We start from the raw sequence: 20,147 nt of genomic DNA on the forward strand, positions 1-20,147 counted from the left end.
GAAAAAAAGGTTTCTTCCTCCTTTCTTTCTTCCTTCCTTCCTTCCTTCCTTCCTGTTCCGACACAGCCTGTTCCGGCCCGCGGTGCCTTCCTGCCTGCCTAACCAGCTTGCAATCCGAGCAATGGACTACGCTGGCGATCCCATTGCTCCATAATGATGGTATCGCTGGTGGAACTGACGACGTAGGAATTCGTTGCTTGGCCCTCCCCCCTCTAGCAGCTTGCCATCTGCCAAGTGTTGGTGAGGGTTCGGGTTGAAACGGGCCGTTTTTGTTGGGGGGACGGGAGCGGGAAGAAACAAGTGCCAAACTAAACAAATACGTAGGGCGCTGCCGGACCCGGGGCGGGGGGGCCCTGGTCGAAACCCACAGTGAATTCTACTGCTGCTTTATGCTGTGTTTTTGCTGCTGTGCACTGCCTGCCAGAAAACTGCACACACCGGAAAACAATCGGACAGCACCCTCGACGGAGAGTGTGAAAAGAGTGAATCTCGGGCCCCGGGACACGGATTTTCACATGCTGCCGACGAGTGATGGCCGCGCGGACTAACAAACGAAACAACGGCCCGTTTTATGGGGTTTGCCCTTCTCTGCGCTGTGCGACAACGTTTCTTCTTTTTCGCTAGGGTCGGGTACTTCGCCCTCAGGGCGCTCTGCCGAGAATGTATTTATTGACGACCACCTTTCGACGGCCACGAGCTCGCTACTGCAGCTGGTGAGCTTTTCGATTTTTCCACGCGAGACACACACATGCTCACATGCGGCCCTTCTGGTACCACGGATCGCACTTTTGACCGAACGCAATTGCCGTCATAGGGGTGTGCGCAGTGCGCTTTCGTCATCGTCGGCATGCGGACGATCTGCTGCCATTCCACTCGTACCACAGGGCATTGCCGATGCTTGCTATCCCACGCTAGCGCACAGACCGGGCTCCGCGAACTGCTGCTCAACGTGTACCTTGCGAGCTTTGCAAACTTCCGCGCAACTACTGGAGGCGATTCACTTTCATCGCTTCCTTTGACTACTGTTTGCGATTATTTACACTTTGATATCGTCAGAGGTGCTGAATTCGCAGATTAATTGCTACGCAGCACCGCTACCGGAACGCTGATAACGACACATTCGTTTATTCCATCAGCACTGGCCAGCACAACACTGGAAAAGTGGTACATTAGCTTCTACGCAACCGTGCTTATCTGGTATACAACATTGCATGCTGGGCAGCCTTCTCTCCAGAGGTGTCCATAACACACAAGACAACATTTTATATTCCGTAAGTTGTGGCTTTCATTAGGTGGCGGAATGTTCACAAGTTTTAAAAATTGTAACAAATCAAATCAAATGTATCAAAAATTACATTCAAACCAGCCGAAGGAATTATTAAATGTTTTATTTCTTACCCATCTGTCCACGGTATGAACGGGATGAACGTGAGCCGTTGAGGTGCAACGTCTTTCGTCGAAAAGAGGCTGTTCAGATACTATCGATGTTCACTAAATTTAAGGTATATTTTATTTAAATTTCCATTGCATTAAATTGATTTAAATTTTGCTTTACCTTGTTGTTTTAATTGATTTCAGCGGAAATGTGACTTTCCAACACGACTGACACCACGTTTTTCGAACATGTTCCAGTTTGATTGGAGATAACCCGGAAATGTTTTAAATTAGAGAACGTGTTTGATTCAATCGTTGCTTATTTCTAAACTTCAATGTTATTTGAACCATTCAGTCGATGGAGTCGATTTGCGAAAAATAGCGTGGTTTTGTAAACTGGAATAAATAGATCAGTTCGGTGATATTGTATTACTCATGCGCAACAAAATCATTGTACTGGTAGGGAATGTAAAGTTAAGAATAAAAATAAAATAACCCAATTTATTGGTTTGAAAAAGTTTGATAAAATCCCAACATGTGCAATCAGTGCTCGGGAAACCGAATATCGGTATCGCTCAGGTTGCGCTCGCTCCACTCGGCGATCCGGCGCTGGATCGCTTCCGTCATCTCGTCGTTGCACCCTACCTGACCCTTGCGGACAAACTGCTGCTCGCCATCGTTCAGGACGCCGACCACCCGCAGCTCCTCGCACTGGACCGCCTTGTTGTGGCGGAAGTTGGCAATGTCCAGATGGGCACACATGGCCCCGATCTGCTCCTCGGTGACGGTTCGATCGAGAAAGGCGGCCGTTTTGCGAATGGTGTCCGGCAGGTTGCGCTTCATGTCCTCGTAGAACATGAAGAGTACGTTTTCCCGTCCCTTCACCTCCCACCCCTCCTTGATGTGGCTCCAGTAGGGCGACCAGGAGGCTAGAGTAGTGCGCGAAACCCGGGGTTATAAAATCATTGACATCTACTGACGATAGATCCAACTCACTTAAATCTCGCTCGAAATAGTCGTAAAATGTTTCGAAATCACCCACATAACCCTGCGTGCGGTAGAGACGGTTCAGATGATACCACGAGACGACCACATCGGCGGGATTCCGCGCGACGTAGATGATCTGGAACGAAGAACCGAAATGTCCGCTGCTTTGGTAACTTCTGCAACCCTTCTTCCCGCGCACGTGTGTCCTACCTTCGCATTACTCTCGAATACACTGGGAGGGAGCAACGAAATGGGCAAGTGGGTCTTGATGATGCGGGGCGTCGTCATCTGCGGCAGTGGAGGCGGCCGGGCAAGCTCCTCGACAAACCGCATGCTCTCCTCATTGCCTTCGTTTTCCCTCAACAGGCTCGCCTTCTCCTCATCGTGCACGAATTGATAGAATCTGGTTGATAGAGCAATGGAAACTCGGGTGGGTTAACGACCAGTTAACAGCTTGCTGTTGTTTAAAACTAACAAACGAATGCCTACTCAAAGAAGGGAACCCGCTGCGTCAGCGGTACGCTTTTGGCCTGCTCAAAGTCAACATCGTTACACAAGAGCCACACCATTTCCGCGGTCCACGTCGTGCCGGATCGGGGATATGTGACGACCTGCGGGGAGTTTTGGGCACAACATGTTCAAAAATAAAGCTGGAAAAAGGCAGCCCTGGAATCTGCTTACCCAAGTGTCGTCCGATCGTGCCTGGAAGGAGTACATGCTGTCGGCATGCTTCTTGAATCCGGAAGGGAAAAACCAACGCTTGTCGCCGACCTGCACGAATCCAGTGTGCTCCCCTGATCGAGGGAAAACGAGAGTGATTGGGAAACTCTTTATCCAGTGGTCGGAAACATCCATCACATGTCGGCGGCCCCGAATTTACCAACCATGGAAATCTCGCATTAGCTGCGCATTCAGCCGATCCTCGACGAAATCGATATTATACGGGAATGTCATCGTCTCACTTGTAACACCATACAACAACGCTCGTTGTATCTTCAAAAAAAAAAAACGGGCAAGTTTGAACGCTTTCCGTTACCGAAAACGTGCGCCAACGACGGCAGAAGAGAAACTAAGCGCCCACCACGGCGCCCAAAATGTGCCTACCCGCGTTGTGTGTATTCACTTCCTCTTCCTTGCCTTTGTTGGCGGTGGAGTGGTGGACCGCAGACGCGACGCCACAAGAGAAAGTTTCGGCATGATTGTTGACACGGTTACACATGCACAGGTGGAGCTGACCGGTTCGAGGATGCCCGGGGATCACCGTTGGGGGTAGCTGCGGGGTTTCGGGTGTGAAATTATTACCATTTCTTGCTTAATGCGAGACTTTTCCTTTTATTTCATCCGCGGCCTACGGTAAGGGCTGTTCGGTTGGGTTGGTGATCGTATATTTAAATTTAATATTTATAAACGAAAAAAAGCAAAAACCAAATTATCAACTTTTATTTATTTTTTCAGTGGACGATACACGGGTATGCAAATAAAGGCAGTCCTAGCAAACACAATCCCTGAGAGGGAGCGTTATAACGTTACATCAACCGAAAAACGATCCCCCGGCCAACTTGGCCGACCCGGAAGAAGAGCTTCCGGTCGGAAATGATTTTCTTATTACGATAAAATCCTTGAAATGTCGAAACACAGCGTTATGCAGCATCCAAGGGACATTTGCAAAGCGTATCAAGCGTCTGGCATTAACATTGAGTGATTGAAGAACGAGTATCATGTTTAACTTTGTGAACATTTTCGTCCTACAAAAATTGACGAACTAGAGTTTTTCCAAAGTCACATGTTGACATCTAGTGTGGGCTCAAACAGTGCTACATCATCGTCATTTGGGCGGGTTTCCATGGGATAATATGTATTGCACCAGATTGGATTTTATTTATCAACGCTGTTCAATTTTACATATAATTATTTCCTAAGCCTAGATTGATATCGTGATTTTGCGTTTAATAATGGCTAAAGAGCGAAAGGACTACACACCCACACACCGAGTGGAACGCGGCGGTTACGACTAGCTGACACGTGGCGGTGCGCTTAGCTTCAAAGTACTGCTATTACTTTCACTGCTTTGATCGTCCCGTGTCAGGGCGTTACTTCGCTCCACGTAACATTCGGGCATTTTAACCGAGCCCGATTCGATGATGACCGCGTCACACCGAGGACATTTCAACTTCCTCACCGAGCTTGTCTCGCTTGTCTGGCTCTGCGCGTCCGGAGCGCCTTTATCGAGCGGTAGGGTGCAGAAGCTGAACGCACACTGCCGATGCATGGCATGCCCGCAGTCGCCCATCACAATGATCGGTTCCTTGTCGGCGTTACACAAGCGCACGCGGCACACGATGCACTTGATCGATTTCACCGCCAACCCGCGCATTGCCAGCTTTCGCTCTCGGGCCAAAATGCTGTGCAAATCTTCGCCCAGGATGCGCGAGGTCGTTTGAATCAGCAGCGACTCGTAGGCGGAGTTCGACAACATGCCGATCAGCAGGTGCTTGATGTCACCGAAGTTGCCCGTTTTCGTGCCTGAATTCAACACCAGCTGCACCAGCTTGGATAGGTCCAGGAACTCGCTCGCGGAGTGCAGAACATTTTTGGTGATCGCCGTGAGGTCGTTGCGTGCGAGCACGATGTTGAGCAGCGAAAACCACAGCTGCTCCCGATCGCTCTCGGTCAGGATGGCCGAAGCCCGTATGCACAGGGCAGTTACGAGCAGGGCGCACATTTCGGCGGAACTTTCCGGTGCCTCCTCCAGGTTCTTCACCGCCACGGCGTACGCTGATTGATAGTCGCCTTGCTTTTCGTAGAGAAAAATAAGCGGCGCGCTCAGCTCGAACCGTTTGATCGTACGCACCGCGTTATCTAACCGGTAGGAATCGTTCGATTTGAGAAACTCTGTCACCTCCTCCGGTCGATACTGGCACAGGAGTTCCAGGTAGCGCTCAAGGTCCGTCGTTTCCAGCTGCACGGACAGGCGGATCAGGGCACCGAGAAAGTTAAACAGCCTCTCCGGGACCGCGGCGTGATCGAGTATTTTCAAAAAGTTGCTTAAAAACTTCATAAAATTATCCACCAGCACGCGTGCCGCCTGCTCGCAGTTAATATCGACTAGCTGGCAGAGATGCTTGACTACCAGCGGGTAAATCTGTCGCTTCGGGTCCGTTGCATGGTGTGATACGTAGGAAAACAGCTGTAAATGCCGGTACTCGTCCAGCAGGTAGCATTCGAAAATGTCTTCAAATCGTTCCAAACGCTCCAGCAGATACTCGGCCACGTGGTAGCACTTGTTTTGGCGCGCTATCTCCAGCAACTGCTCGGTGGGAATGTGCTCGAGACAGTTGGAGCGCAACAGCTCCAGCCAGGTTTGCTCGCGTTCGAAATGTTCCCGCCGGGTGAGGGGAACGTCCGGCGGCATCGTTAGGTACGCCACCACCTTGTCCAGCAGCAGGTCGCTTTCGGGAAGCTCGCGGGACGCAATCTGCTGCGCAATGAAGTTCAGCAGTGCACCAACCTGCGACCAGGTGGCCCGATCGGGCGTGACCACGTTCACTAGAATGTTGATAATACGCTGGCGCTGCGAAAGGCCCAGCTCGCCGTTAAACTCCCGCTCCTGGAAAGCGAGCGAAATAACGTTCAACGTTTCGCGCGTATCAAACTCGAGTAGCTTGCGTAGGTACGGATAGGGCAGCTCATCTTCCGGCGCGTTCTTCGAGTGGATCACCGTGAGACACCGCAACACCTCGTGCTTCACGGTAGGAATGGTTTCCGGTGCGATATCGCCTGTAGGATAGCCGCGACCGGCGAGGCAGCTGGAAATGTACACCAGAATGCAGTTGCCGAGATGCAGATTGCCCCCGGCGGGTTCGATTTGCGGGATCAGATCGGTCAGCGAGATCGTGTAATCACCGAGCGCTTTCGCGTTCAGATACATCTGGGCACGGTAAAGTTTCTCCTTGCGACAAATCGTTAGCACCTGGTGCAGGTCCAGGCACTGCCAGTTTAGCTTTAGAATCAGTTCTTCCAGCCGCACCGTGTCCCCTTTCTTCCAAAAGTAGTCGCAAAGCACTTGCGCCACGCTCGGGGCAATGTAGTCTAAATGCTCCCGCTCGATGTGATTTGCTATGATGAGCAGGTAGTGGTCGGGCGAAGGAAGACGATCGTACAAATCTTCCCAAAGGAGTTGCCTAAAAATAAATTCAAAGTTTAAAGAAAGGATCATAACAATACATATTCGAAACCTTTTTAATTGCTACCTACTTTTCATTGATCTCAATCAGACAGGCTATAATTTGCTCCAAGCAAAGCTCCGGCTGCTTTTTGGTCGCACTCAAGTACTCCTCGTACATTCGAAGGATGCGCTCTTTAGCGGACGCCAGTCGCCGGTGGCGACCACCCGCTGCCCGGTAGCCCTCGATTGCCAGATCGATCGCTTCGTCCCAGCGCTGCATGGACGCAAGGTACGATATTCGATCGCTCCACGCTCGGGCACTGATGGCATGGAGGCTTTTGCCCCCGAGGAAGTACAAGCGGTTGCCTTGCGACACGACCGTGCTGTAGCAGGCAGCGGCACCGGCGAGGGCCAGCGCAGGCGACACATTACCGCCCGTGGCGAGCCCCTTGAACTGCGCCGAGTTGTACATGAGGCCCACGTTGGAAAGATCGATCTGTTCGAGTTGGCGGCTGGTGCGTACATCGGAGAGATGCAAAATCTCCTTCGTGTCCAGACATGCGATCGTTTTGGGTCCAAGCCAATGCACAGCGAGCAAGTTGTACGACAGCTGAATGTGACGTAGAAAGAGCAGCGATATGCGTCCGCTGTTGTTAGTCAGTTGATAGAAGAATAGGTCGCTGCCACGTGCTGCGGCCAGTACTGGATCGATGGTGCGCCTGGAGTCCGCCGCCTGTATGAGCACCATTTGCCAGGCAAGCAGCGGCAAACAGTCGGGATAACTAACCATTGGATGAAACTTTATCACCTTTAACCGGGGTCGTATGAGCACGACGAAAAACTTGCTCAACGTTGCCAGCGCTACCAGGGTGTACGTTTTCAGTGGATGCTCCTCCTCGCCGAACAGCAACGGTTCCACCGTGCACACTTCACCGCGCGCACCACTAAACAAACACCGAGCATCGCAACCTCGGATGCCGAGACGGCGGGTGAAGTTAAGGCTCCATACCGAACCGCCCGAATCGGCGCACAGTGCCAACGCGGGTTTGTTGGTCCATTTGAGGTGCAGCACGCCCGTGTTCGGGGTGATGACGTCCGTCAGTGTTCGTATAACGTCACCCGTTTGCGTGTCAATCATAAGAATACCGCCACGAGCGAAGCCCGCGAGCAGCCGCGAATTATCCTCATTAAAGGCCATCGCTGCGACCGCCCCTTGCAAAACCCCTTCCTGGCAACACCATTTCAACGTTTGGGTACAATCGAACGCCAGAATGTGCCCGTGCGAGGTACCGACAGCGATCATCATCGAGACCGCACAGGACGTGGCCAGCCCGGCGTCGACGCGATCGACGGCCGAGGTCAACTGCGCCGTGACGCCCTGCAGCACGACGTGCCGGAGAATCGATTCCAGTCGCAGATGATCGTCCAACGACGGGCTCGGCGTAGTTGCACTGCAATCGTCCGCCAACGAGGTGTGTGTCCCGGAACCATTCCCATTTGATTGATGTATTCCAAGCGCTGAAACGCTATCCAAATCACTATCGATCTCGCTCAGCACACTTTCTAGCGTCGGTATCGTATCCACGGCCGGTATTGCATATTCCTCGTCGTCCAGCTGGGAAGCAAAATTAAGACATCATAACGGCTGCACACGTGAACCGGGGGACATTCCTATACACACCTCTTCTATATCGAGTTGCAGTGACTCAGCCAGCATGCTATCATTGGAACCATGTTCCGAGTCCAGCAGTGACGGGAGCGACGGTGCTTTCAGTGTATTCATGCCTAGACGGTGCCTAGAATCAATTGGATGTGCAGTATGTAATTATGATAAGGAACAGCACTATCAGTGGAAAAAAAACACTGCCTACTTTTGACGCCCTTGTTTTAGACTAGTGTAGGAAACTGCAAACCGCACTCACAGGTTCGATTAACTTTTGATACCGGAATGATTACTACTAGATCAACATCACTTATATTATGTTAGTTCATTATGATAATTTTTCCATTCATTTACTGACTATTTATTGAACGCGTAAATATACGGGCCTAGGGCATGTATACAACTGACAAACGACAGCGAAAACGCGAAGGAAAAACAGCTGTGGCTCGCTAGAATGACAAACAAACTGTCAGCCTCGGAGACGGCCATTTTGGTGTACGGTATCCGCGGGTAAATTTCGCTCAACACCTTCTTTGTACAATGCTGTCAACATAGGTGTTATTTATCGCATTTAATTTGGATTATGCAGTTGCGTGCAGTGTACGTTTTACACCACAACGCAGTGCATATGAGAACTACTTTTGACTACTCTCGGTACGTATAATTCACCAGTAGTTCAAGCTCCTTCAGGTTCGGTCGGTGTTTCATACCCGACCTACCGTTTTTTATACCAAGTTCGTAATGTTAATGCAAGTTTCCAAACATGCCGCGAAAAGGTACTTGTTGCTATTCTCAACTTGCTGGGTGTAGCAATTGTCGAACAAATAGCTTCATTCGAATATGTTTTGTCCACCGAGCTTTTCGGTCAGGATGAAATGAAAAAATGAAGGATTTTAAAGAAGATATCGTGTTTAAAGCACAGATGCTATTCGGTGCATGTATTTCAAGATTGGATCAACGCTCCTTCATTTCATAAAATATTAACAAGGACTGCAAGAAGGAATTGTATAAGTTAATAAACTGGAGAATAGCTTTCCTACAGAATGTATACACAAAATATTGGAACAAATAAAGATGAAAAATATGTTTGTAAAACCCACAACACATGAGGCTTAACATTTCAAAAAACCAATTTGAAAACACTTCTTTTCCTCACAAATGAACCATAAGATGAAGACTCCTCACTAGCCCCGATCATTTGCCATTAAGTTAAGACGAATTTTGTAAAGAACTAAAGTTCATCTTTCCGTATCAGTATCAATAGTTCGCGATGGTACGGAACTAGAAATCGGGCGTAAAACATATGTTGAACAGTACGTTACTAGATCAAGAATTCTCTGTCTAGGAAAGACCTCTGATTCATGGAGTTTGATCATAAAAAAATCCTTCGTAATTTGTATTGCTTCGAAACCCATTAATTTCATCTATTAAACACGAAAATTGCGAGCCAAGCCTAGCCGGCTGTGCCGTAGCATGCCGATGCAGTGTTGCCAGACAGAATAACACTGCCGAGGGCTTTTATATTTGTCGGCAGATGTTAATTACGGTACGGTGGTGGCTGCAACCTCCAACCTGCGAAGGAAGCTGACTTTTAGTTGAACATTTCCTGTCAGCGCAGTCAGATGTGCGCGGCGCCAAGAAGGTACGGCCTGCAAGTCCGAAAAGTGGAGTGTGGTACTGTTTTTCAATGTTGGTTAAGTAGTTTCTGGTTGAATCAGTGTGCCTCGGTGTCGGATTTTGTGGTGACGGTGACGCCGGGCGAAGGGATACGCACGTAATAAGTTATTCCCCAATAACACCCCATGTTTGGGGCATCGTTTGCGCGCCGTTGTACGTTCGCGCCTTTTTCCCAAGCAATGGGGAGAAAGAAACAAAATGGGGCTTTATGCATGCACGTTTTCGCATAGCGTTGCAGTTTCATTCATAGATTCGAAACTCTGTAGAACTACTCGTGAACCGCGGCATTATGCATATGCTCCGTTATTGATTGATAAAATTTGTTGATCAACAGGAAAATGCGCACACGAAAAGGGAAACTGTTTGTGAACCATTCATCACGAGTATAAAGAAAACTTGTCCTCGTAACTACTATCAACTATTTTTCAATGAATTTTGTGTTTCATTCGGGTCCGCACTACGTGCGTAGAAAAATATGTGGGTGCGTGCGTGTGCTTTGTTGTTCGTCGCTTCAAGGAAAGCAATTGCTTTCTTCGGAATCAAAATAAACTACTGTTTACTATTCAAACGGTACCAGCATGCAGGGAAATGTTTGCCCAACGCAATGAAATCAACCATCGCCACAATCAAATTAATACAACGAATCTACAAAATGCATCATAGGACGCTCTGAAACCCCGGGGGTAACACTTTTTGGCGGGAGAGTTTACAAACGCTACCGCGCTTTTTTACGTTTTTCAGGCGCTTTAAATGCCAAAACTTCAAAACAGCGACCTGGCAACACTGGGCGCCCGCGCGAGGAAGCATTACAAACGCGCGGTTATGCTTTGCCGATCATAAACATTCAAGGACGCAGCATAAAAATCGCAGGAGTTGTAGGGTGGGTGATTTTCTATTTTCACCTCGTCGATCACACGGCATCGTCGGGAAGCAATTCCTCGGCAGCATTATGCTGTGATGTAAATCGCTTCTGGACGAGAAAAGGAGTTCTTGCCTGCCAATGAATGAACGGGAGCTAAACCGTGCGGAAAACAGCTGCCGCGGCGTTGTGTGCAACATTGACAGCTTGCTCGGGCGGGTAGCGGGTAGAGTGTGCTTGGAAGCGGTACGGAAGGGTAGTGCAAGCAAAACACGAGGAAAAGGAAAGGGAGTCATTTGAGCATTTTCTAGCAGTTTTCAGCCAGTGTGTATAGCAAGAAGCATGGGCACTTCGGACTGTCATGTAGCGTAGCGTTATTTGCTGCCTCACATACGCAGGGCTTGTTCGTTTCCCGCTTGGGGTTGCTAGGTGCTTCCTCAGGGCGAAGCATAATATAGCATCGTATACAACGTCGCGGTACGAGGCGCAACCACAACCGTTTTCAGCCGTCTTGTGCGCCGTCCGTGGAACGGTCTCTATAAAATCTCGTGTCGGTTCTTTCTCGTTATCGCATCCAGTGTGTAGCACAAGCGAGCAGTTGCAGTGGTGTCCAAGTAGAGCCCCAACAGTTCCACGGCGTTGAATCGGACAACCTCATTCACACCCGCACGAGGGAAACGCGGCAGTGACTGTCAAGTCCATCAACCAAACGCAAAATGCCGCTTTTCCGGAGGCAACCGTTCCAGAAGGTGACGAGCGGCGAGCGGCTGCGGGATGACGAAAAGGTGTTCTACTGCGAAGCGACGGGGGAAATCTTCACCAACTACGAGTAAGTATTGCGCCATTTGAAGTGTGTGTGTGTGTTCCGGGGCACGGGAACAAGGCAGGTTGATGGCACACTTTCCGGAGCACACCATTTTGTTCATCTGCCGAGACCCGGGACCCTAGAGGCTCATGATTCTTTCTGCGAACAGACAACCCCGCGTTTCATCCTCCAGCAGGTGTCTCTTTGCTCATTCATTTCTTGGTTGCGTCAAAAGTTACCACTTGTTTCCGCATGACGTAGTGTGCTGGTACGGCGCAGGAAACCGCTTCTGATAGCGTTTCGAGCAGCGAACGATTGCAATTTTCGTAATAAGAACCCAGTGGCAACCACTAATGATTTCCCTATACATTCTAGGGACTTCTTTCACCGCATGATGCTCATTTCGTCGATGTTGTGGAGCTGTGCACTCACCGGCAAACCGAACCTTACCTACCTCGAGGCGCTCGCATCAGAGAAGGCGGCCAGAAAGATGCTGAAAACGTTCCCGGATGCCGTCAAGGGCCCGTTTCTGCTAGTGGCAACGCACACCAAGCGTACCGCGATCAACGAAATGCACGACGACGTCTACAGCTTCATCAAGGATCAGTTATTTAAGGGCGAGGAGGTTGAAGCGCTGGATCCTGTCTCGAAACACTTTCGTCGGGCTCGAATAATGAAAGTTGAACCCGGTGAGGGGTAAGTACCGTACAGCTCACCAAGAATATTTTAAATACCATGCTGGAGGATGCTGCCTAAACACCTCCTCCTTTAATCTGCTAGATGGCCTGAAATGAAAATGTCTGAGAAAAATTAAACGTAGAAATAGCAACTTCTTAATTTTCTTTGCTTTTTTGGGAAAGGGTAGTTGAAGCATTTAGTAGTATTTAAAATATTGTTTTTCAGGCGATTTTTCTGTGCGGGATAATTGCAATGCAAAATATCGTATTATCATTCTCTTTAAAGCTGGCCAAACCAACAGAAACCGTCCAACTTGATGTACCACGTGATGGGCAAGGACTACGCCACGCCGAAAGTGTGGATCGTGCCCGGGCCGATGCTGAAGCGCGACCGCCACACGCTGACGCGCGATAAGTGCAAGATTTTCCTGAAGCAGCACATCGAAACGGGCCCGGGCGGGCTGCTACGCATCAAGCAGGAATCGCTGGACCGGTACGTACGTGGCGAGGGGTTAACCGATGAGCAGGTGTTTTTCGGCCACGTACCGGACTTCGAGCTGTCCAAGAAGCTAAAGCGAGAAGAAGCTAAGCGCGAAGAGCGCAGCAAAGCGAAGGCGAACGGGGAGACAAAGCGAAATGAGGCCGCCACGCTAACCGGAAGCGATGGTGGCGGCATCGTTCGACCGCCCGAGAAGAAAAAGCGCCAGCAGAAAAAGGGCAAAGATAAAACGGCAGTGGCCCAAGAAGGAGACAGTGGCGGTAAAGACCCAAAACAGTCCATGAAACAGCTGCAGGCGAGCATTGAAAGTTTTGTCGAACGATCGCAGGACGATCTCGAGAGGATTGCGAAGATGAAGGAGGAGGAGATGCTGCGCATGAAGCAAAAGGCGGAGCAGGAGGCTGCGGCGAAGAAGCGACAAGAGGAGAGGAAAGCACTGCTGGCGAAGCTGGTCACACTGGCGATGAAAAAGTACAACACGGTGTTCGACGATCAAACGCTCGAGGATCAGCGCGTCATACCGCCGGTGCGTCCCGTACGTACGCTCATTCCGGCGAAATACTTTGGCAACTTTGTGTTCATACTGGAGTTTCTCAACTCGTTCAGCGATCTGCTCTCCAGCCGTTCCAAGTTCCCGAACGGATTCACGATGGATCTGCTCGAGCGTGCACTACTGCTGCGCGAGGTAAACGGTCCGCTGAGTGACATCTTCCAGGTGCTGCTTAGTGCGATCTTCACCCAGCAGGCCGAGGAGGAAAACGAGGTGGACGTGCGGTACAAACGCCCGGAGAACATTGCGCTGAAGCGGCAGACGGTGCCGGATCAGGTGCGAGCACGCGATACAGCCATCTGGGTGCAGAAGCACTACTGCTCCAAAGTGCACGAGCTGCCACTGGACTCCACGACGGTGTCGGAGGTGCTGCGGTTGCATCTTCTGGCCTCCGGCGCACTAGTGGAGGAAAAGGCAGCCAAACATCGGTACTACAACCGAGGTGGGTTTGTCAACTCCGACGACCCGGGATTGCGCCTGGTGCAGGACTATCCGCACATACTGCGCGCGCTGAAATCGTACCCCGTCTATCAACTGCCCATCGGTGACGTGATACAGCTGCTGTGCTGCCTCATCCACCAGTTGCTCACGTACAGCGGCGTGCGGGAGCTGGTCGAGGAGCGAGTGGAGCGTGCCCGGGTGGCGCGCATCAACTACCAAGCGAATCGAGCTGCCCAACGGCGGGTCACCAACAAGGTTGGCTCGGCGAAAAACGTCGCACGCGAAAACCTCAAAAAGGAGCTGGCAGCGTACGAAGGTGGTGATGGGCCGGAAAAGGACGCCGCACGGATTGAGATGGCTGCGCGCTTGGATGCAGAGCTGAACAAAATCGAGGTGGACGCCGAACGCCAGCTAAAGGAGCTGACCGCCAAGGCCAAGAAGCTGAAGGAGGACTTTTTCGATTATCAGATCTACCTCGGTACGGATCGATGCTACCGTAGCTACTGGCTGTACGAGTCGCTGCCCGGACTGTTCGTAGAGCATGATCGGACGGCCGTCGGGCAGTGCGCCGAGCAGCCCACGATTAACAATGCCGACCTAGCCAAATGCCCCAACGAGATGCGCCGCAAGTATATCACCCGGTCGATTATGACGGCCGGAATGAGTGCTTCCTTTATGGAAAGGTTTACGGCCGGTTCGCTTCCCGATGAGGCGATTTTGTATGACCAGTTGCTTGCTGAGGGTAGCGCCGACCTGCCCGCACACGAGAAACAAGCTCTCCTAATAGAGCGACAGCCCGTTCCGCTGGAGAATGGTGGTGGTGATGGTGGAGATGAAGTGATCCAGTTGGATCCGGTGATTCCCACCGCACCCCCGCAACCAACCAACCAAGAGCTGCTGATGTGCACGGCCATCCCAGACAGCTGCCCGGTGCACGCAGACAGGGAAGGGCCCTCCTGGGGATACTACGCGTCGGCCGAAGAGCTGGACGCCCTCATTCATAGCCTCAATGTGCGTGGCTTGCGTGAAAAGCAGCTGCGTGAGACGCTCGAATGCGAGCGTGATCTGATCGCGACGCACATTGCCAACTGCCCCGCAGCGAAGCTGTCCATTACTGCGGACGCCAGCAGGGAACAGCTGCTAGCGGTGATTGTGTCCCGTCAACAGCGCAAGTACGACTCGCCCAACTTCAGCTACGACCCGGGCACGGAGCCGAATGAGATCATGGAGGCGGTGCTGGTGGAGAATTTGCTCGAGCTGGAGGCGAAGATTACGGTTGGCTACCTAGGCGTGATGCGTGTGCGCGATCGACAGAAATGGCGGGACGCGATCGAGGCGCGCTCGTACGACGCTCAAACGGACGAACCACTCGTTTGGGGCCCGAAGTGGCTGGCCAAGCTAGGGTGCCACCAGAACGGCGGTGGTGGTGGGCATGATTCGCAGCCACAACCAGAGCAGCAGGAGCAAGAGCAGGTTAAACAGGAGCAACAAGAGGATAAGGATGACGAGCTGGGCAGCGACGACGAGTCGGAGATGGACGACGTTGAGCGGCTTCTGTCGCACGCGAAAGAGCCAGGCTACAATCTGCCCGATACGACCGTCTCCCTGATGGACGATTCGACCGTCGACGACGAGAGCGATGCGCTCGTCTATCCGCTGCACGAGTCCGAGACGCTGCAGAGGCGTGTGTACGAACTAGCGAGCGCACTGCTGCAGATCGAACAGTGCATCGAGCAGAAGTTTCTGCGCCACCCGTTCGGTCCGAAGAAGGAGCACAAGGATCGCAACTTGATGCAGCAGAAGCAGCTGCAGGGGCTCAAGAATCGCATCAAGTGGGAAGTGTCGCTGATGCGCTCGTCTTGCTTCGCGCAGCTATTCCTGCACTACGCGGTGCTGTACGATGCGATTCACTGGTCGCGTTCGGCCGAGCGCATCAGCTGCATGATCTGCCGGCGCAAGGGCGATCCGGACCTCACGCTGCTATGCGACGAGTGTAACCGGGCGTGTCACATCTACTGCCTCAAGCCCAAGCTGAAGCAGGTGCCGGCGGGCGACTGGTATTGTGTGCGCTGTCGCCCTGAGCAGCACCAAGTGAAGAAACCGGCGGCGGCCAACAAAAAGAAGAAGATTTTCAAATGGGAAGATGACGACGATGATGATGAAGAGGATGTGGAAGAGGAAGAGGAAGAGGAAGATAATGAGGTGCAAGAAGAGGATGAGCAGGAGGAAGAGGAGGAGGCAGAGGATCAAGATGCGGACGATGATGGCGAGGAGGATGCTTCGTCGCTCAGGGCGGACGACGAACCGGTTGAGAACGGTGAGCATGACGGCGGTAGTGAAAGTGAAGATGAGCACATTGGAACGAAGAAGAACAGTAAAAGCAGTAAAACAGCAGCCGGGAAGGTCGTCCCACCTCGAGCAAGCCGTTACCAAGAACGTGCGGAACTGAGTGTCGATGATGACAACGGGAAGAATAGGGGTAGGGGCAACAAGAGTAAGATCCCTCCGACGAGGGCAATTGTCACGAGACGTGCTAGTCGATACCAGGAGCGGGTGGAGGTTTCCGACGACGATGACGACGATAAGGATGATGAGGAATATGGCCCAAGGAAGAAGGCTAAGTTAAGTAAAACAGCGCCGAGTGCAGGAGGCAGTAAGGTTAGCAAGGGCGGCCCCGCTGCGAAGGGCACCAGCAGCACGAGACGAGCCAGCCGGTATCAGGACCGTACCGAGGTTTCTGACGAGGATGGAGAGAATGAATCGGATGATGACGCTGGTGGTAGCGCGATAAACGATAGCGACGAGTACATGGAAAATGGCCGGGGAACGGTCAGCCGAGGAGGAGGGGCGAAGCGGAAAAAAACGCAAGAAAACTCTCCGCCAGAGAATGGGCGTCCAAATGCAAAAAATCCACGCCGAACCGCCCCGAAGCGACAGCAGCAACCGCTGACCAACGGGAAACCCTCCAAAGGTTCCCCTCGTCTGACGGCGTCCAGCGAGAATGCTGGGAGCGAGTCCGAGACGAGTCCCGGCCAGCTGCTACGGGTAAGTGCCCGCTCCACCAAGGGCCGCCGGCGGTCCTCGCTGTCCAACGGAGCACTGAACGGCGATGAGGCAAACGAGTCAGCAGGTGCACCGGGGCACCGGGCACCGCGCCGATCACGCCGCACCGGCGATGAAGTGCCGCTCAATTCCGTCGTCCTGTACACGCTGATCGACGACATTCTGAAGCATCCGGACTCGTGGCCGTTCAACCGGCCCGTCTCGGCGAAGGAGGTACCGGACTACTACAAGGTGATCAAAAATCCGATGGACTTTGCGCGCGTCAAGTCAAAGCTCAATATGGGCGATTACAAGATCAACGAGCAGATGCTGGCCGACGTGCAGCTGGTGTTCCGCAACTGTGATCTCTACAACACTGACGAAACGGACGTTTTCACGTAAGTAAGCGGCGAAAAGCTGCGGCTTCCTTGTTTATCCGCCATTTATTCTGAATTAACTAATCTATGTTCCCTTGTGTCCCCCACAGAGTTGGCCGCAACCTGGAGCGATACGTCGTCAAGCGGTGCAAAGAACTATCGCTGCCGTTCACCCCAAGTGACATGCAAAAGTTCACCGTTGAACAGAACGGTCCGACCGGCAGAGCTGCCGATGCAGAAGCGACAAATAGTGGCAGCGACGACGACGACGACGACGACGACGACGAGTAGTATTCTTATGTGGTTAGTAACACAGCAATCGCAGCGGCAGCAGTACTGCAAAAACTGACAATGTGTTGGAAAGAGGGCCGGGCATGGCATTTTACAAGTAAGGGAGGGAATGCGCAGTCACGATTGATACTCATTACCGAAGCGATTGCATGGGAAGCAATATCTTTATTGATTTTCTTACGTGCGCATTTTGAAGGTGAGGAATACTAGCTGCCGCATGGTCCGCGGTCAACATAAAATTAGAGCAAGAAGCCAGCGGAAGGTGTTGTGCCAACCCGTTGGACACGCTGTTAAACAATTTAAAAAATCCCTTCGCCCCTTGTCGAGACCAAATTGGGAAGAAACAATTCTAACAAGTATAGGAATGTGTACTGCATTCAATTGAACATATTAGTGCTAAGCAGAAGAGAGGGCAGGAGGAGGTGGATTCGTCTTTTAATGTGTTTGTCTTAGGATTATATATTTGTCTATGAATTTTACTATAGGTTTTATTCAATAATTATTTCCTTTTTTAATAATATATTCCTTTTAACGCACGTTCGTCTCGCTGATAACACTAGCACCGCCTACCATTAGGGCTTATAAAATGCTTGTTTTGGTACTTGGCACGTTTTCTGGTGGGGCTTCTTCAGCTCGAGATCGTAACGTTATGGTTAAAGCGCAACGATTTTTGGTGTGGTCACGTCTTTGGCGTAACGATCGTCCTCGATCATGGACCCTACCCTTAATGGACGTACTAGATTTCCTGTGTGAATGCATCGGCTCTCGTGGGCCGATTTGCTGGTAATGGTATGCGTTGTAAAAATTAACTCGCGAATCGAACAACGATCAATCACTCTTCGTGAAGAGTCGAAAAGCGCATTGCTTATGAGGGGATTTGTTGCCAGGGAGAAGAAAACTTACGAACTTTATGCTCGTTTGGGTACCACCAGAAAGATAAACTTTCTCTACGTCCTGTTGTGGTCCAATTTAATGGATTGCAAAAATGTGCTAGAGGCAACACACAGTGCAACCGTTTCGAGATCTTAGGTTTGTCAGCATATATCGTTGCGCAGGCTGTACGAAGCACGTATGCATGAATCTGGATAACTTTATTATTATTTAAAAAAAATAGCGCATAGTTGTAAACGCATCTGCCCCAAATGCCCCAATACACGTACCGTGCTAGTTACAAAATTCAACATACCATAGCAATGCGTTCAAGTATTTACTGTTTAGTTGATTCGGTTGAATCTGGATAAGGTAAACTCGAGTTGGAGAGAAGCTGGTAGAAGATCGAGCGAACAATTAAATGCCGACGGTATAGAGGCAACCACACCAAACGGCCCTTTCGAGTGTCTATTTTATCAAGGTTTAACTGTAAATAGCTTTGCTCAGGTAGTAAGGAGCGCGCAGTGCGAATGTGGATAATTGTCCTCAAACAAACGCACCATTTGGATGTGGGTGGCCTCCAACAGAAACTGTGTTAGTTACAGAAATCTTCATGCCGTGGTAAAGCGTTTAAGTATTTCCTCTTTGTTTTTCTGCGATTTGAAAATGTAAAACTGAAATATAAATAAATATCTTTTTGTACTTTAAATTATTGGGTGTTTAATTTATTTAATCATATTCTGTCGCGTACGATGTTAAAGATGTGAATGGTTCATACGTTTTCTTCCAGCAGTGTATGACAAATTATACGATTGGAACACAACACATAAATCAGCGGAAAAGTTTGTTCGTATCTTGATCTGTCGTTAGTAATAGGAGGGGGCATAATAAAGCTGATAAAATAAATCAAACAGCGAGGATGCTAGCAACATTAGTTTCACAAGATTTTATTACTGTCCAATCTCAAAGTTGGCAAATTATTTTTCGAAGCGTATCCAGCTGCATCCGATGGCCGGTTCTAGGAATCAAACATCAAACACATTGATAGCAGATAGGACATTACTAGCCGACGAGGAAACTTTTGAACTAGTTGCTAGATGGCTGAATGATGGTTTTCATCCGCTCAATGGTGCTCTTCGTGTTCCTTCCTCTTCGACTCGGCCCATTTGGCCTGGTTTGCGGGCGAGTTGGCTGCAAAAACAAGCGCAAGTATCGGATGTAAGCAAAACATTCTCAGTGGGTCTTAGCGAACGAGATAGTCAGTGAGCACTTACCCAGCTTATGGATTTTGTAGAACAGCGGAATGGACACACCGAACGCAATGAAGTAATAGCGCCAGATCCACTGGTTCTTGAAGTAATGCTGGATCGGAAACTGTGCCAGCTTCGCCGAAAAGGTGTACGGGAATTTCATCGGGCGAGCAACTGGATCCGACATTTTGCTGCTGTGTTGATTTACGTTCTAAGGAGAACACACAAGAGACGAGTCATTTTACCACGAGCGCAAGAACACGAGCAGAAATAAATCGGCAGAATTTACTATTATGTAATGCTTCTGGCCGGAACATTCGCTTACCTGCACCAGATTCACTCAGCACGATGGACAAGTTGCTTCTTCTCCTTTCTATGGCCGAAAGATGGTGGACAGGTCAATTGACGTTTGCAGGCAATTTATTTTTTTGACAATCGCGATGTGCTCGACTGCGATGCTGTCAATTCGAAATCATACCACGATGTACCCGAATGGCAGTTAGAGATGCCGCTGCATTACGATTTACATGTCAATTTACGAGCCTCTTTAGTAGTATCTATTGACCGAGTGGACCACTTTTGAAAATACATTATTTTTGCCGTATAAAATTGGCTAAAAT

General features: G+C 50.5%; 4 protein-coding genes across 4 annotated transcripts; 1 reads left to right on the plus strand and 3 right to left on the minus strand.

Moving 5' to 3' along the window:
- Positions 1-1,917: 1,917 nt before the first annotated feature.
- On the minus strand, positions 1,918-3,321 carry LOC131268841 (sulfotransferase 1C4-like). The gene is made up of 6 exons (XM_058271124.1): positions 3,246-3,321; positions 3,043-3,155; positions 2,851-2,972; positions 2,572-2,764; positions 2,371-2,497; positions 1,918-2,303 (listed from the first exon to the last, which is right to left on the minus strand). Exons 1-6 carry the CDS (start codon positions 3,313-3,315, stop codon positions 1,918-1,920), a joined length of 1,011 nt encoding a protein of 336 aa, XP_058127107.1. The 5' UTR covers positions 3,316-3,321.
- Positions 3,322-4,189: 868 nt separating this feature from the next.
- LOC131269724 (vacuolar protein sorting-associated protein 8 homolog) lies at positions 4,190-8,544 on the minus strand. The gene is made up of 4 exons (XM_058272220.1): positions 8,398-8,544; positions 8,208-8,322; positions 6,616-8,141; positions 4,190-6,542 (listed from the first exon to the last, which is right to left on the minus strand). Exons 2-4 carry the CDS (start codon positions 8,307-8,309, stop codon positions 4,373-4,375), a joined length of 3,798 nt encoding a protein of 1,265 aa, XP_058128203.1. The 5' UTR covers positions 8,310-8,322; positions 8,398-8,544; the 3' UTR covers positions 4,190-4,372.
- A 2,566-nt stretch (positions 8,545-11,110) lies between these two features.
- Positions 11,111-18,872, plus strand: LOC131269634 (bromodomain adjacent to zinc finger domain protein 1A). The gene is made up of 5 exons (XM_058272098.1): positions 11,111-11,202; positions 11,304-11,554; positions 11,906-12,226; positions 12,494-17,137; positions 17,227-18,872. The coding sequence occupies exons 2-5, from the start codon at positions 11,442-11,444 to the stop codon at positions 17,405-17,407; spliced, it is 5,259 nt and encodes a 1,752-aa protein (XP_058128081.1). The 5' UTR covers positions 11,111-11,202; positions 11,304-11,441; the 3' UTR covers positions 17,408-18,872.
- Positions 18,873-19,002: 130 nt separating this feature from the next.
- LOC131269635 (uncharacterized) lies at positions 19,003-19,931 on the minus strand. Its single transcript, XM_058272099.1, has 3 exons — positions 19,853-19,931; positions 19,552-19,738; positions 19,003-19,468 (listed from the first exon to the last, which is right to left on the minus strand). Exons 2-3 carry the CDS (start codon positions 19,712-19,714, stop codon positions 19,401-19,403), a joined length of 231 nt encoding a protein of 76 aa, XP_058128082.1. The 5' UTR covers positions 19,715-19,738; positions 19,853-19,931; the 3' UTR covers positions 19,003-19,400.
- Positions 19,932-20,147: the final 216 nt, after the last annotated feature.

The sequence above is a fragment of the Anopheles coustani genome, chromosome X (assembly GCF_943734705.1).
Source record: "Anopheles coustani chromosome X, idAnoCousDA_361_x.2, whole genome shotgun sequence".
NCBI classification, from domain to species: Eukaryota; Metazoa; Arthropoda; class Insecta; order Diptera; family Culicidae; genus Anopheles; species Anopheles coustani.

Excerpts from the sequence above, each read along its gene's own strand:
- LOC131268841 (XM_058271124.1), bottom strand. The coding sequence starts at position 3,315 with ATGACATTCCCGTATAATATCGATTTCGTCGAGGATCGGCTGAATGCG. Across the intron at positions 2,765-2,850 it reads CAGCGGGTTCCCTTCTTTGA|ATTCTATCAATTCGTGCACG; the intron begins GTAGGCATTCGT and ends TCTATCAACCAG. Across the intron at positions 2,304-2,370 it reads CTATTTCGAGCGAGATTTAA|CCTCCTGGTCGCCCTACTGG; the intron begins GTGAGTTGGATC and ends GCACTACTCTAG.
- LOC131269724 (XM_058272220.1), bottom strand. The coding sequence starts at position 8,309 with ATGAATACACTGAAAGCACCGTCGCTCCCGTCACTGCTGGACTCGGAA. Across the intron at positions 8,142-8,207 it reads TGCAACTCGATATAGAAGAG|CTGGACGACGAGGAATATGC; the intron begins GTGTGTATAGGA and ends TTTGCTTCCCAG. Across the intron at positions 6,543-6,615 it reads CTGATTGAGATCAATGAAAA|GCAACTCCTTTGGGAAGATT; the intron begins GTAGGTAGCAAT and ends ATTTATTTTTAG.
- LOC131269634 (XM_058272098.1), top strand. The coding sequence starts at position 11,442 with ATGCCGCTTTTCCGGAGGCAACCGTTCCAGAAGGTGACGAGCGGCGAG. Across the intron at positions 12,227-12,493 it reads AAAGTTGAACCCGGTGAGGG|CTGGCCAAACCAACAGAAAC; the intron begins GTAAGTACCGTA and ends TTCTCTTTAAAG. Across the intron at positions 17,138-17,226 it reads GACGAAACGGACGTTTTCAC|AGTTGGCCGCAACCTGGAGC; the intron begins GTAAGTAAGCGG and ends TGTCCCCCACAG.
- LOC131269635 (XM_058272099.1), bottom strand. The coding sequence starts at position 19,714 with ATGTCGGATCCAGTTGCTCGCCCGATGAAATTCCCGTACACCTTTTCG. Across the intron at positions 19,469-19,551 it reads CTACAAAATCCATAAGCTGG|CCAACTCGCCCGCAAACCAG; the intron begins GTAAGTGCTCAC and ends TTGTTTTTGCAG.